Raw genomic sequence first — 15,464 nt, 5'->3', positions numbered from 1 at the left:
TAGGTTCAGATTTTCCGTTTCTTCTTGAGTCAATTTTGGTAGTTTGTGACTTTCTAGGAATTTGTCCATTTCATCTGAATTGTCAAACTTGTTGGCATAAGGTGGTAGTTTTTTTAAAAGTGAAATATTCCTCCCACTTTCTCAGTCGTCCCATTCCATCTGTCACATACATAACTATGCACACATGCATGTGCATGATTAGTGGTACAAATAAATTTTTTATGACCCCGAGCAAGGCAGATGTTGCAAGTGTTTATTTTGTTTGCCTTAAGTATGTGTTATATTTCTTAATTTGAAAGTATTATTTTCGTAATTATTAATATTATTAACATCTAGATCTGTAAATCCTCGTTTGTGGTTTATATGTGCATTAGATGAAGCCTATGTGTTCTCATCTATACCGAAAGCATCCGTCTCTAATAAATTCCACCTCCTACCTCAACAAGAAGAAGAGTTAAAGGTTGTGGATCTGAGTGTCCCAGAAGTCGGATTCTTACCTTAATGGCTTCATGTTCTGCCTACCCATAGATTTCCCCATGTACATAATGATAACTTTTATCTGCTACTGTTTTGCCAGTGCCCCCTCAAATTGTACTCTTTAGTAATAATTATCATCATTTTGTCTTCTGCTTTGCTGCTTGTGATGCATTTATACACACAAAATTTTGTTTGACCGGATGTTAATCCAGCAGGTCTTTTATCAAGCAACTGGGGGGCGGGGAGGTGGGGGAAGTGGGAGGAAACAGACACCATTCCCTCCTTTAGGGATCTGATTGTCCTGCAGGGATAACAAATATATATAGCTGTGATATCAGGCTGAATGAAAATATGAGTATTTAGGTTCACTGTGGAATTGTTGCTGAGGAAGCAGTTACTTCAGACTGAAGCAAGCATAGGGCAGATGAGGGAAAACGTGTTGGGAGGAAAGCATGCCTCCAACTGCCTTAGTAGCTTAAAGAACTGCTGTCACTGAGGAGTGGTTATGTCAGTCACGTGGTGTATTTGGGGAAAGGCGCAAGTAGCTCTGTGTGCCCTCATCATAAATAGTGGCCGCATTAAAGATGACACGATAAAGGTGGTTTGGAGACAAATTATGAAGACTTGATTATGATAAAAAGTAACGTGATTTGACCCACACAACAAATATTTTATCTAACTGGGACAGACCCCACCACTCTCGAATGACACCACTCAGTAGCTGTGTCATTTGGCCTCTCAGGTTCCCTGGGAGAGACAGGGAACCTGAGAGACCAAATGACACAGCCACTGAGCAGCAGATGTGCTCTCCTACCTCCAACGTGCTCCCCTCTCCACGTGGACTAGCCATGCATGTGTGACCTGTGCTGCTTCCTTCTGGGGCTGGTAAACTCAGTTCTACACATGTCTGTTGTGGGATGAACCGAGTCCCCCAAAAAGACACGTTGATGCCCTAGACCCTGGTACCTGTGAATGTGACCTTGTTTGGAAACAGCATCTTAATATGTAATTAAGATGAGGTCATACTGGAATAGGATGGGTCATTCATCCTGTGACTGGTGTCCTTATAAGAAGAGTATCTGCTACTTCTTGATGCTTAGAATTTAAAGATGGTACCATCTGGGAATTATGGAGAAAAACAAGCCTGAGGAAACATTTCAGGAATTGGGCTGGGGATAGGTATAGATGCTTATTAGGCATCTGTTAGGTCTACAAGTACAAAAAAACAAATGAACAAAAACATTCCTCATAGCTAGAGAATGGAATACTAGATGGCTACTGACGGAAAACCCTTTCATAGACTTGTATAGACAACTGAAGCACATTAATTTAGCATGGCATTTTTCTGTCCATCCATTTACTTTAAATGTATACATGTTTTTATTTTTAAAGTGGGTTTCTTGTAGATAACTTATAGTTGGGATGTGTTTTGTGATCTACTTCGACAATCTCTGTCTTTTCATTTGGTGCATTTAGACTGTTGACATTCAAATGATTGTTGATATAGTTGGATTAATATGTACCATATTCATTACTGATTTCTATTTGTTGCCTTTGTTCTTTGTTCCTGTTTTTGTCTTACACTCTTTTTTCTGTCTTTTGTGATTTTAATTGTACATTTATGTGATTCCAGTTTCTCTCCTCTCTTAACATCAGTTATACTGGTTTTTTTTTTTTTTTTCTTTTTAATTTTTCTTGGCGGTTTCCCTATAGTTTGCATTGTACATTTACAACTAATCCAGGTCCACTTTCAAATACGAGTATACCACTTCACATGTAGTGCTAATACCTTATAATAAAATATTCCTAATTTCTCCTTACCTCTTGTATCATTGCTGTCATTCATTTTACTTTTATGTAAGCATACATAAGCGTACATATGATACAAGCGTGAGCATACATAATTGAATACATTGTTGCTATTATTTTGAACATACTTATCTCACATCAATTCAGAATAAGAGAAATAAAAGTTTTTATTATATTAAGTTTTATTTATTCCTTTTTTGATGCTTTTCCTTTCTTTATATAGATCGGAATTTCTGACCTGTGTTATTTTCCTTCTCTCTAAAAAATTGTTTTAACATTTCTTGCAAGGCAGGTCTAGTGGCAATACATTCCCTCAATTTTTCCTTGTCTGAAAAAGTATTTCTTCACTTTTAAAGGAGAATTTTGCAGGGTGCAAAATTCTACATGGGTAGGATTTTTTTCTTTCAACCCTTTAAATATTTGACTTCTCTCTTGTTGCTTGCATTTTTTCTGAGAAGTCGGATGTAGTTCTTATCTTTGTTCTTCTCTGTAAGTCGTAAGTCGTGTCCACCACCCCCAACCCCCCCCCCCGCCCCCGCCTTCTTTCAGGATCTTTTATTTAGCTTTGGTTTTCTGTAGTTTGAGGGTGATATACATAGCTGTAGTTTTCTCTGGCATTTATCCTGCTTGGTGTTCTTGAGTTTCCTGAATCTGTGGTTTGGTATCTGACATTAATTTGGAGAAATTCTCAATCATTGCTTCAGATAGTTCTTCTGTTGCTTTTTCTCTTCTTCTGATAGTCCCACCATGTGTTGTCGCACAGTCTTTGAGTTCTTGAGATTTTCTGTTCTGGTTGCTTGGGGTTTTGTTTTTTTGTTTTTGTTTCTTTACTTTTTGGTTTTCGAGGATTCTGTTGATTTTCTTTTCTTCATCTGTGTCTAGTCTGCTAATAAGCCCATCAGAGGCATTCTTCATTTCTGTTGCAGGGTTTTTTATCACTACCATTTCTTTTTGGTTCTTGCTTAGGATTTCCGTCATTCTCCTTTTGAACATTGCCAGTCTGTTCTTACATGCGTACTATTTATTTAAAAAGCCCTCAGCATATTAATCATAGTTGTTTTAAATTTCCAGTCTGATAATTCCAGTGTCCCTGCCATTCTCGCTCTGATGCTTTGATGCTTGCTCTTTGGCTTTTTTGTTGTTGTTGTTAGCCAAGCCTTATATACTGGGTAAAAGGAACTGCTGTAAAATAGATTTTTAGTAAGGTGGTGAGGTACCAGGAGAGCGGAAGCATTCTGTAGTCCTATGATCACATCTCATTTTTTAGTGAGCCTGTGCCTCTGGACTATCAACTTCACAGGTGTTTCTCAGTTGTTTTCTCCCCCTTTTGGTGGGACAGAATGGTTTGAGTAGGCTGTAGTTAAATTTTTCCCTTCCCCAGGTCAGTCAGTCTCTGATAACCCAGCAGGTTAGGCTCTGGTTAACTAGTTTCCCCAGAGGGTAGGCTTTATTAAGGAGAGAGTGCTCTGGCATATTTCACAATTGTTCCTTTTACCTCCATGCTGCCAGTAGCCCAAGGAAAATTGTCTCTGATAGTTATTGTGGGAACTGATTGGGCTCCTGGAGGTACATCTCACAATATTGTAGGGGGTCCTTCCATGAATCGGGCCCCTTGGAGTTTTAACTCAGAATTGTCCACACTGAGTCTCTAAGCAATTTGCCAGTTACACTTCAGGTTTTCCTGTTTGGTACTGATTCTAGAGGTGGTTTCTGCTCGAGTCCCTGTTCTGATAAGCTGTGAAGTAGCCTGTATATGCCTGTCTGTCTCTCCAATCTTAGCGGCAGTGGTTTGCTCTTTGTCCTCCCCTCACTTATGGATCCAACAAGAATTCCTGACTTTTCAGTCTGTTTAGCTTTATATTTGTTGTTAGGATGGAGTGGTGACTTCCAAGCTTCTTATATGTGGAAATGGAAACTCGTACATACTAATTTAAACAAAACATTTATTTAAGCCCTTATTTTCTGTGGAATGTTGTCATAGGACATAGCTCTATGAAATCTACCACTGTCAAAATACTGTAGAAATCACTAAGAAGCTCCCTTTGAGGCCCTGTGTGAAAAGTTTAAACACGTTCAGGGGTCACCTCCGGGAGTATAGTAGTTTGGGTATAAGAATATATAGGCGTGTCAACCATAGTCAACCGGAAAGCACATTTCTGCATATTCCCCATCTAAAGGAAATTCATCAGTGGATACTTAGTGATGGCCTACTATTTGCCAGGTACCTTTTCATAAACAACCAGAAAACTGTAGTCTTAAGCAAAAATCTACTTCAAGCATTGGTTTAATGGAACCAATTAGTTGGCTCAAGCAGAATATGCCTGTGAACTGTCAGTTTGCCATTTATAATATAGTACCTGGGAAAATTTATTTTTCAAATTGGTATAATTCCTTCCTCAGTAATAAAAACTGTGTGTATATGCGTGTATATGCTCTTGCATGTATGTGCACCTGTGTGTGCTGTCTGGCATCCAGTGAGACCAGCGCCCAAAATGAAAACCTCAGGGCAAATGTATAAATCTTTATTGTAGACTTTCTCCGTGATTTACTCCAGCTAGTGAATCCAGTGTTAGGGATAAGTTAGGGTGCTTTTGGCCCCAGTAACAGAACATTGTGGCTTAAACATTAAATGCATTTATTGGGTCACATAAGTGTAGAGGTAAAGCAGTGTTCAGGATTGGTTCCCGTCATTCAACCTTGTCATGAATGACCTGACTACTTTCCATGTCACTATGGATATGTGTCAGGCCTTTTAGGAGTGTGGTTCTGTTTCTCTGTTGATTTGTTACTTTTCTCTAAGTGCCTTTGTTAGTGACCAAGTTCTTAAAATACCTTGAAATTATTTTCAAAACTGTGTGTGTTCATGACATTCCTTCTCCTTAAGTATGTTCCGTGCTGTAACCACACTCTCCCAGTACCTGCTGAACTACTTACTGCCATCTCTTTTCCCATTTCTCCCCATTCTCAAGTCAGGGAAGAAAGAATTGTTTCTGAAATGGAATAAAGAACAGCCATATGGCCACTGTTCTCTTTTCTTATAAACCCTCTTTCTTTCCTTAAATCTTTTCCATTTGGATAAAGAAATGTGGAATTGGACAAGAATGACATTGCCCTTTAGAGCAAGAAAACTTGATATAATTGAGTCTGAAATGAGTCCTGTATAGTTGCAAGGACACTGACTCTGGAGTTGAGTCCTGTGATGAAATCTGGCCGTGATCATTTTGGGTTGTGTGCATTGGGTGAGCATGACACCTCTTTGGGCCTTAATTTTCTGTTACCTAAATGGGAATGTAAAACTCCTTTTCCAAAATGTCAGTGAGAATGTAATAGAAAATATATATGAAATGCTTCTATCATAGAGCCTGGCATAGGACAAATGCTCAGTAAATGTTTTACAGATTTTAACACTGAGCCTTTTCCTTTTGGTCCCATCACTTTCATTGAGACTCAGACCTTTGAAGCTGGGTCCTAGAATTCTGCATAGAAATCCAAGCGGGGTATATTTTTGTAGCTACTATTAAACTCCAAACTAGACATTCATTAAAACTCATGAAGAAGTTCACCTTAGGTGACTTTTTTCATGGATCCTTATTTATCTACACTCTTTGTGGTTTATGTGGTATTTCTTACCTACTTTGCTTTTTTGTTTAACAGGAGTGCGGGGAAAACAGAAAGGCTTCATATCTTTTCTATAGTGCAATCTAAAGTTAAAAAAAAAATCCCATAATTAAAACGTAAGAACATTGGAAATACATTATAATTTATTACCTTGCTTTACATTTTGATAAGCCTTTTGATCTTCTCTGTCTAGGGATTCACAATTGTTCCCTTGTCATTAGTCACAACAGTGTCAGTGGCATGAAAGTTGTCACTAGTGCATGTTAGGCTGTGTCTCCATAGAAGGTGTTAAGAGCTGCCCATTCTTGATGAACTTGAAAACCTTCCATTTCAAAGCATATGTCCTTTTTTCTACCCCTTGTTCTGTCCGATCCTCAGCTTCGGGTGCCTTAGTGATTTTCAGACTTCTATTTAGCAGCAAAACCTTCCCATCAAAGCTATTTTGGGGGCTCCCTGTACAAAACAGATTAATGTGGGTACTCAGGGTTTTTTTGTTTGTTTGTGTGTGTGTGTGTGTTTTTAAGGGAGGGTTTCAAGTGGGAGTGGGGATTATTCGCTCACAGCAGGAATCACCGCAGAGCTCAGAGTGGAAAACAACTGAAGTCTCCATGAAGTTTGTGTTTTCTGATTCCTGGTGCTCAGGTGCTGGTTCACATGACAGGCTGGTTTCTCATCATTTTGCTTACTAAGGGCTGCACTAACTGTTGCTCCATTTTTGCTAGCAGTATCCTATCAGTGGTTAAAAGCATTCCCCTCGTAATCTTTGTGCAAAAGTTTCTTTCCAGCTTGCCGAATTGCCCTTAAGAAAATCATGGCACTAATAGAATTGAATCTTAACACAACAGCAACAGAATTGAAAAGCAGTAAGAGATGATGCAGGCTTTTATGTGCGGGATGCTTTTTCCTCTGTTGAACAAAGTTCTTAAGAATGAGTTTTGAGTTCTCCTGTTCTGTAACCAACAGGAGGACTCACAAATGGCAGTGGAAGATACATCTCTGCTGCCCCAGGCGCTGAAGCCAAGTACCGCAGCGCGAGCAGTGCCTCCAGCCTCTTCAGCCCCAGCAGCACCCTTTTTTCTTCCTCCCGTTTGCGATACGGAATGTCTGATGTCATGCCCTCTGGCAGGAGCAGGCTTTTGGAGGATTTTCGAAATAACCGGTACCCCAATTTACAACTGCGGGAAATTGCTGGGCATATAATGGAATTTTCCCAAGACCAGCATGGGTCCAGGTGAGGACTTGGCTTTGGCACTGAAGGTAACTGAAATCTTAACGCCTTCCATTCCATGCCTCAGATAAGGTATACTCTGAATTGCCACAAAACAATTGAAACAGTTTGCTTCTTAGTATACTTCCCATTATTTCAGAGGGATGTGGATTATGAGGGTCACCAGATATACAAGTGATTGAAAAGAGCCATTTAGTAATTGGGATCACATGCTTAATTAAAACAAACCTTTTTACCTTCCTGAAAGATTAGCCTGCTGTTTCTGGTTCATGAGAACCTCACAGAATACCTACAGTTTAAGAAACAGAAACACTTAACACAGAGCCATACATACGAGACGTGATCAAAAAATACGATGAATGTTTAAATTGAAAAAAATTATTACATGCCATGGGCTACCGTGTGCTGCCAGGAGCGGCAGGTGGCCAGTGTGAGCGGCCTGCAGCTGGCGTGAGTGTCGGAGAGCTGCCGTGAGCTGCTGTGAGCAGCCGACCGACAGCGTCAGCCAGGGGGAGCGCAAGGCTCATAATACCAGCATGGGCCAGGGAGCTGTGTCCTACACAACTAGACAGAGAAACAACAGCTTGAACCGGAGTGTGGGGGGGAGGCAGAAGAAAGAGAAAAGAAAAAAAATTATTACAATAAAAGACACATTGCTAATAATCCCCCTCAAAATGCTCCCTCTCACTTCGAACACATTTAGCCCATCGTTTTTGCCACTTTCTGAAGCAGTTCTGGAAGTCCTCTTTCGTGAGTGTCTTTAGTTACTCTGTTGTGGCTGCCTCGATGTCCTGAATCATTTTGAGTTTGGGGAAGAGCCAGAAGTTGCACAGTGCCAGATCCGGTGAATAAGGTGGCTGAGGACACACCGTAATGTTTTTGACAGAAATTGCTGTACCAGAAGTGACGTGTGACATGGAGCCTTTCCACTGTGATCACAAAAAATGGTGACTGCTGCTGCCGAGTGCCATCCAGTGGAAAGGCAGGGATCTTTATTTAGGATGCGAAGTGGTACATTGAACCTTAGTAACAGTGTGACAAGTTTCAACTTGTTTGGTGCAGTTCGGTGTGAGCTACAATTGAGCAAAGGTGTTGAGTGAGGGTGTGTTTAAAAGTGTACCGTAAGTCATCCTCCATCATGACAGCACTCACTCTCTGTCACACATCGCTTCTGGTATATGGCAATTTCGGTCAAATAAAAACATTACAGTGTGTCCTCATCCACTGTATTCACTGGATCTGGCACCATGAGACTTCTGGCTCTTCCCAAAGTCAAAATGATTTAGGACATCGAGGCAGCAACAACAGCACAACTAAAGACACTCATGAAAGAGGACTTCCAGAACTGCTTCAGGAAGTGGCAAGAACGATGGGATAAGGGTTCGAAGCGAGAGGGAGTATTTTGAGGGGGGTTAATAGCAATTGTGTCTTTTTCGGTAATAAATTTTTTTTTATTTGAACATTCACTGTATTGTTTGATCATACCTTGTACGTGTTTGCTACTTTAATCCCTATTAAGAATCTTGCTCTCTAAGAGACATTATTCAGATATAAGTTTGGCTTCTGCTGCTCAATTGTAAGACAACTCCATCACTTTCCTTTGTTGTTCCTTTCTATAAAATCGAGAATCTGCATAGAGACGAGAGAGAAGCTATTACAAAACACAGAATTTAGCTTGGCTCAATCCTGGGGCGAAGGTATAATTATGATGTCACCCATACTTCTTTCCTATTTGTCTCCATTTCTCTTTCTTTCTCTCTGTGCACAATGAAATGGCTTCTAAAGAACCTATTTCCTAAGTTCTGCCAGCTTGCTAATGGGCAAGGATTTCTCATACTTGGATCCTATAGGCCAGATTGAGAGACAACATAATTTTTCTGATATAGTCACTTGAACCAAAAAAGGCAAATTAAGTAGCTACTACTTCAGAAGACACTGGAGACATTTATAACTGTTCTACATCATTAATGAATACTGCTTCATATGAATATGAGTTAAACAATATAGTAAGGACCCTAAGCTTTTTAGCCTATTAATGTGGGTCTGGTTTCTAAAGAAAAAAGTCAAGTACAGTTCTCCTCGTGTTATGCCCACCTTTATCCCCTCCTCTCTTTTTCTACCCCCTTTTTTGTTTTCCCCTCATCTCACACATAAATACAATTTCATACACATGTCCTACTGTAATGAAATACACTAAAATTGAAATCTACTTTCAAAAGCTCAGTTAAGGGATACTTAACACTATAAATTTCTTCTTCCTTTTCAGAAATTCTTCAATTGAGTGAGCTCAAATGACTCATTTAAATAACGATTGTGTATGTGCACACACGCGTCCACTTGTGCCTGTGTATATGCACGTGTGCACGCGCAGTTTCAGACAGAGCTCATACACTATATAAACTGAGCTAATTATTACTTATTTCCAAGTCTTCCCAAAATGCTGTGATTGCCCTTTCTACTTTGTATTTCAGATTCATTCAGCTGAAACTAGAGCGGGCCACACCAGCTGAGCGCCAGCTTGTCTTCAATGAAATTCTCCAGGCCGCTTACCAGCTAATGGTGGATGTCTTTGGAAATTACGTCATTCAGAAGTTCTTTGAAGTAAGCCTTTGTTCTTTCTATCCTTTGACTTTAGAAACTCCAGAGCATTTTAAAATTTCATTAGCTGTTTTTAGAGTTGCGATCTCATTCCGGCCCTCAAAATGAAGTATGTGTAGTTTTTTGTTTTGTTTTGTTTTGTTTTTAAGTGTTTTTAAATGTTTTCCAATTCATTAGCAACAGTACATCCTCTAAGTACCCAAGCAGATGATGCCAACCTGTTTTAGAAATGTGTTTGGAGAACTACCGTCTCCATTGAGGATCTAGTACATTATTTCTGACTGTTACAGTAATTTTACTAAACATGACATTTTCGGAGGAGGAAATAATCCTTGTAAGACACTTTTAGTGGGACCACAATAAAGTGGTCTGAAAAATGAAATTTTAAGATTCCTAAAGGACTATCTTTGGATACCAGCTCTGGTGTTTTTCATCGTAAACTAGTTGTGAGGATTAAATGCTTCTTCTTGGGCCATCCTTATGGTTCCTTAGTTTTCCTCCATTAATGCGAATAATGTCCACTCTTCTTGTCGTTCTCTTTGGAAAGGACTGATGGGATAGCTGCACTAGTGTCTGTTTCCCCTAGTAGCCCAGACTGTCAGAAAGGCAGGGAGCTGGGCTTCCGTCGTAGCCCTGGTGCGATGAGATCAACAATCCCAACCTATAAACCCAGAAAGGAATGAAGCATGGAGATGAAGAATTGGGTACAGGGGAGAAATGCTGAAACTGTACAGTACCTGCCCCCATACAAAAGAAGTTTGTCAACTTCTTATATCTTAGTTTGTTTGATTTGTGGGAAGATTTAGAAAAATGGCTCACTCACAGCCTGTATCTTCACAGCTTTTCTCCTAACGACTTAAGTTCTTTGACACTTAATTCTCCTGCTGTGGACTAACAAACCAACCTAAACATGACTTCTGATTTTGATTTGAGAATGTCTTTTCACTGCGATTTTGTCACAGATACAAAAATACAGAGATCTTCATCTCCAGAAATTAATATAGTAGCTCAGGGTGGCCGAATGAACAGCTGTGTGATTGGGGACAAGCTAGGGAACTTTTCTGACTTAGAGAAAGTCCCCGCACCTTAGTTCCCTTGTATGGAAAATGAGTGGGTTGGGCAAGCTGGTTCTTCATAAAGTCTCTTTCAGTTTGATGATGATAACTATTCAAACAAAACTAAAACGCCAGGGATGGAAAATCATTCTAGGAAGAGTTTTAATATTGTGCAGCCTTATCTCTTGATTCTACTTTTTCCCCCGACTCTGTTGCCTTGTATAATAGATAATATCAATTCTTGGAGTGATGTAGCACACTGATGCAAAACACAGTGCCAGTATGTGCTTGGCTTAAGTTTCATGTAGACAAAGGAACTTTTCAACCCCGGGGGCCTCAGACACCTGAAGTGCTGTTGATTTGCTACAAGATGTCCTTGAATCTTCCCCAGACATTGTCTAAAGCCATAACAAACAATGTCTCCCACATGTATTATTTTAGAATAAGCATCAATGTTCTTATAATTGATGGAGTATAGATCCATTTAATAGTATTAAATGAGGAATTAATTACATAGTTTTTGTTTAGTAGATACTAGTAGTGAAACTAGTATTGTTGGTAGCTGAGAAATTTTTTAACATTAAAAATGATTCTTCATAATCAGAGACGGGGAGCTACTACTGCCTTGAAGAAACAAGCTTTTAACAGAAGGGTTAATCACAGGTGACGGGGCTGAAGGAGGTGTGCCAGTGGTTGAGCTAGAATAATGAATGCTTTGCTTTCTCTGGTTTCTTTCCTTCTACCTAAGTAACGGTGTTCACCCACACATTGTGTCTAGTTTGGCAGCCTTGAACAGAAGCTGGCTTTGGCAGAACGGATTCGAGGCCATGTCCTGTCATTGGCCCTGCAGATGTACGGCTGCCGTGTTATCCAGAAAGCTCTTGAATTTATTCCCTCAGACCAGCAGGTAATTGTAAGTTTCCCCTTTAACTTTTCTCTTGGTGTTTGATGTTTCTCCATGGTACATGTAGTGAATCCTATAAATTTGTCGGCTTTCAGTTTTCTTTTAGTTTTTCTTTGGTGCTTGTGGCTGCCTTTCTGCATGGCAAGCATGAACTGTGCAATTTGTAAATTTATAGTAGATCAAGTGTCTTGTGTTAGAAACGCCTGGTTTCAAACCCTCTTCGAGCAGAACTTAGTCTTTAGTAGGTGCAGTTTTACAGGTGGGATTTTTGTTTGGCAAGAGTTGAAGCATGTAAAATACTAGTAAGTTGTCATTCTCTTCAGCTTGACACTTCACTCCAATAAACCAAACTTTCATCCAGTCATCTTCCATTTTCCTTTACTTGCTCCCTCTTATTCATTCATGCCACCACCATGTACTGACTGAGTGCCTGCCCGCGCAGTGCAGTGCCTGGCCTGGCACGTTGACTGGTGCCCACTGCGTGCAGACACCAGCACAGAGTTGACTAGGATTGATCCCTGCCCTCTGTGCACAGTGGGGAAGAGCGATGGACAGCAGTGGTGAGAGCACATGCCCCGAGTCTTGGAGGGGAAGCTCTGCAGGAGGAGACGTGCGGGCTAAAGAGGCGTTAGACGGGAACAGGGACAGACATGTGAGGTGGTAGGTGCTGTGACTGCGAGCTGACCCAGAAGACACCCGGAGAGAGGCCCACGGCTTTCGAGACAGTCACAGAGCAGGTCCAACCAGCCCCACAGAGACCACAGGGCCCAGGAAGCCAGACACCCAAAGGCAGGTCTGCCGCAGCTGTGTTTTTGCTGTGAGCTCGGGGTGCATCTGGTCTGAACCCGCAGCCGGTGGGCTCTGAACTCACTCAGCCCTTGTTGGTGGAGGGGACGGTCGTGGTCTGGCAGTGATGAACCACTTGCCCTCACTGAGAACACGGTTCGGTAATGAGAATCTTTGTTATGGACTCGAGTTCTGAGCCAGACGAGGCACCTACCTTCTCCAGTTCAAAGCAAAACGAGACACCGCATTGGTGACGGCGATGGCAGGGGAAGGCTGGGACAGTCCAGAGTCCCGATGCTGTGAGGCTCATAGATCACGCGTCAGGAGGCTGGTGAAGGCAGAGGGATTGTTGGGGATGCGCAGCAGATTTGGGGTTCATTCATTCAGTGCTCATTACTGGAGATGCTGCAGTGATAACGTGGTGTTGTATGTAAAGAATTACATACAGGGGCAAGGCTACTACATTTAGTTTCCTTCTAATGTTCAGATCATTGTTAGTTTCAATTTTACCTGGGATTTTTAGGGATGAAAATTTCATGGTTGACTCTCTCCTTTTTAAATTTCTGGGGTTTTTTGAACATGAAAGTTTCTTCCTCTTTTTTTGACCATAATGCCCACTTGCTGAAAGAAAGCACAGGAGTATTACAGTTTTCCAGGTATTTTTTTCCATCTTTGTCTTCTCTTATGATTGTGATAGATTATTGGTTTTTGTCTCCAACTTTTCAGATTTTACTGTTTCCTGATTGGATGGCAGCGTTGTAGTAGTTTTTCAGCTCTCCTCCCACCCCCACCCCCCCACCCCAAGCTGGTACTCTTTCTGCTCTATATTTCTGTATGTCTTTTCCTGGTCTGGTTTCTCTCTGAGCTGAACTCCTCTTCCTGCTGTGGATGATTTACTGTTTTCCAGATGCAAGTTTATTCTTTTTGGTGAAATTAACTCCTTTCTAACGGTTTTTACCTCTTCGGGGGGCTCAAGAAAACATTCAGGGAAGCCACCTCCCCTTCATTTTGATTATGTGTTCCTTATCTTTATCTTTATATAGGCATCATTCTCTAATTCCCATAATTATATTTTCAGAATAAATTATTGTTTTCTGACATTTGGTTATTTGCTTTAGGAAACTTTTCCAAGTCTATTGTCTTTTGCTTTTTCCCGGTATTGTAATCTCCAGTCAAAAGCCCATCACCTCTGTTTTCTCTACGCTTGTCATCACCCCCACTCATCCCCTATATACACACACAGCCCTCAGCGCTGGCCTTTGTCTGTATTCCCCCAGTTTGGACACTTCACTCATTAACTGAGCACTGTTCCTGCCAACACTGCAGTCAGTGTGGCCCGGTGGGAAGATTGTGTGGGAGTCCCGGGCCCTGGCTACAATTCTGATTTAGTCACTGTCTGTAGTTTTAAGTACATGACCCCTTTCAGACTCAATTTCTGCATATATATATGGGTGGAGGGTATGTGCGGGATAATTTATAACTGACAGGTGGTTTACTGGCACACTGTTTTGTCACACAGAGGAGCTATATTGCTTGGGTTTGAATCATGGCAGTCTAGGTCTGTGATTTTGACAAGTCATTTAATTTGTGCCTTGGTTTCCTCTTCTGTAATAGTGTCCAATGCGTAGGATTATTACAATTCCTTGAGTCATAGCATGTTAAGCAGTTAGAGGTATGCCTACAGTAAACTCTAGATTAACTACTATCATTATTAATAATATATACCTTACAGGATTGTCAGAATCAAAAGATGAATTATACATGTAATTCTCTAATACAGTGTATTTGGTATAGGCTCCTTTCCCTTTGAAGATGGCTATATTTTTAAAAGTCCCACAGATCTTTTGCAGGTTAGAATACTTTTTCTAGACTAGTTACTGTTACAGGAAGTTTGCTAACATGTGGAAAAACTCTTAATCGTCATTTATTGCCAGGTTTTCATAGTGCCACAGCCGAGTTGTCCCACTTTCATTATGGATTCCCTCCCCCGTACTTTTGTGTTTGGTAAGAATGTTGATTGTCCACGTATTTGCTCGCTGTGATTCTGGTGGTGCTTTCTTTCCTTGTCTCAAATAGAATGAGATGGTTCGGGAACTTGATGGCCACGTCCTAAAGTGTGTGAAAGACCAGAATGGCAATCACGTGGTTCAGAAATGCATTGAATGTGTGCAGCCTCAGTCTTTGCAGTTTATCATCGATGCGTTCAAAGGGCAGGTAAGTGACTTAGGAAAGAGATGAAGGAAACAAGCTGATGGGTGTTTCTAGTGTGAGCACAGAAGAGCAGTGTTTGCAAGTGCTTAATGTATTACTGACTGCAGTAAATGGCAGTCCTGTTCAGGGGTGTCAAGTACCTAGCTCTGTGTACCCAACTCTCTTCCCTTTACAGTCTGCGAAGCTCCTTAATGCAGGCGTCTGCTCGTGTTGGGATGAAATAGCCGTCGGAGTTGTTAAGATTAAATCTTATGTTCGAAGAATACATTTTTCCTTTGGCTAAATACTATTTATCTTGATACTTAAAAGTTTTTATCACGTTGTAAAATTCAAGTCATTTACAGAACTAATCTTACATGTCATGTGAATGTATGTTTAAAATAACAAGATGTTTTTTGCATAACTTGAGGTGGGGTGGGGTGGTGATCAGGTTGATTTGAATTCTGTTAGTGGCCATACAACCAGAGAGATACCTTCTAATTTATCTGTTTGCCTGTATGTCATAAGGGCCTGTGTGCTCTTAGCACCAACTTCCAAGCAGAGTTACTTTTTTATACCATGGTTTTTCCAGAATTGCCCTGTAACTGGCTATTGCCATTCATTTCTTTTGCCAAAAAACATCCTCACACTCCTCCTAAGCTGGGTAGGGCAGGAGAGTAAAACATTTCCCTCTTGGGTATGTGAAATTTTTTTTTTTTTTTAGAAAGGGAAAAAAGAATGGGAAACAGCAAGTAGATTTTTAGGTATAGTTGTGTGTACTGCTAAACCTAGATCGCAA

At 40.7% G+C, this 15,464-nt stretch overlaps 1 protein-coding gene and 1 non-coding gene across 18 annotated transcripts in view; both read left to right on the top strand.

Moving 5' to 3' along the window:
* The window catches only part of PUM1 (pumilio RNA binding family member 1), a 111,302-nt gene that overhangs the window by 82,248 nt on the left and 13,590 nt on the right, over positions 1-15,464 (top strand). For 15 of the 17 annotated variants that reach the window (XM_033113753.1, XM_033113747.1, XM_033113748.1 and 12 more), the window contains 4 exons: positions 6,868-7,135; positions 9,604-9,733; positions 11,564-11,698; positions 14,552-14,689. In XM_033113753.1, coding sequence (XP_032969644.1) covers positions 6,868-7,135; positions 9,604-9,733; positions 11,564-11,698; positions 14,552-14,689 — 671 coding nt within the window. The remainder of the gene's footprint in view (positions 1-6,867; positions 7,136-9,603; positions 9,734-11,563; positions 11,699-14,551; positions 14,690-15,464) is intronic. The other 2 variants (XM_033113752.1, XM_033113749.1) reach the window with 1 other exon arrangement.
* Positions 12,593-12,677, top strand: LOC117027855 (small nucleolar RNA SNORD103/SNORD85). Its single transcript, XR_004423985.1, has one exon. It is a non-coding gene; the product is annotated as a small nucleolar RNA SNORD103/SNORD85 (small nucleolar RNA).

This window comes from Rhinolophus ferrumequinum, chromosome 9, assembly GCF_004115265.2.
Source record: "Rhinolophus ferrumequinum isolate MPI-CBG mRhiFer1 chromosome 9, mRhiFer1_v1.p, whole genome shotgun sequence".
Classification (NCBI taxonomy): Eukaryota; Metazoa; Chordata; class Mammalia; order Chiroptera; family Rhinolophidae; genus Rhinolophus; species Rhinolophus ferrumequinum.
This window is presented reverse-complemented; position numbering and strand designations above follow the sequence as displayed.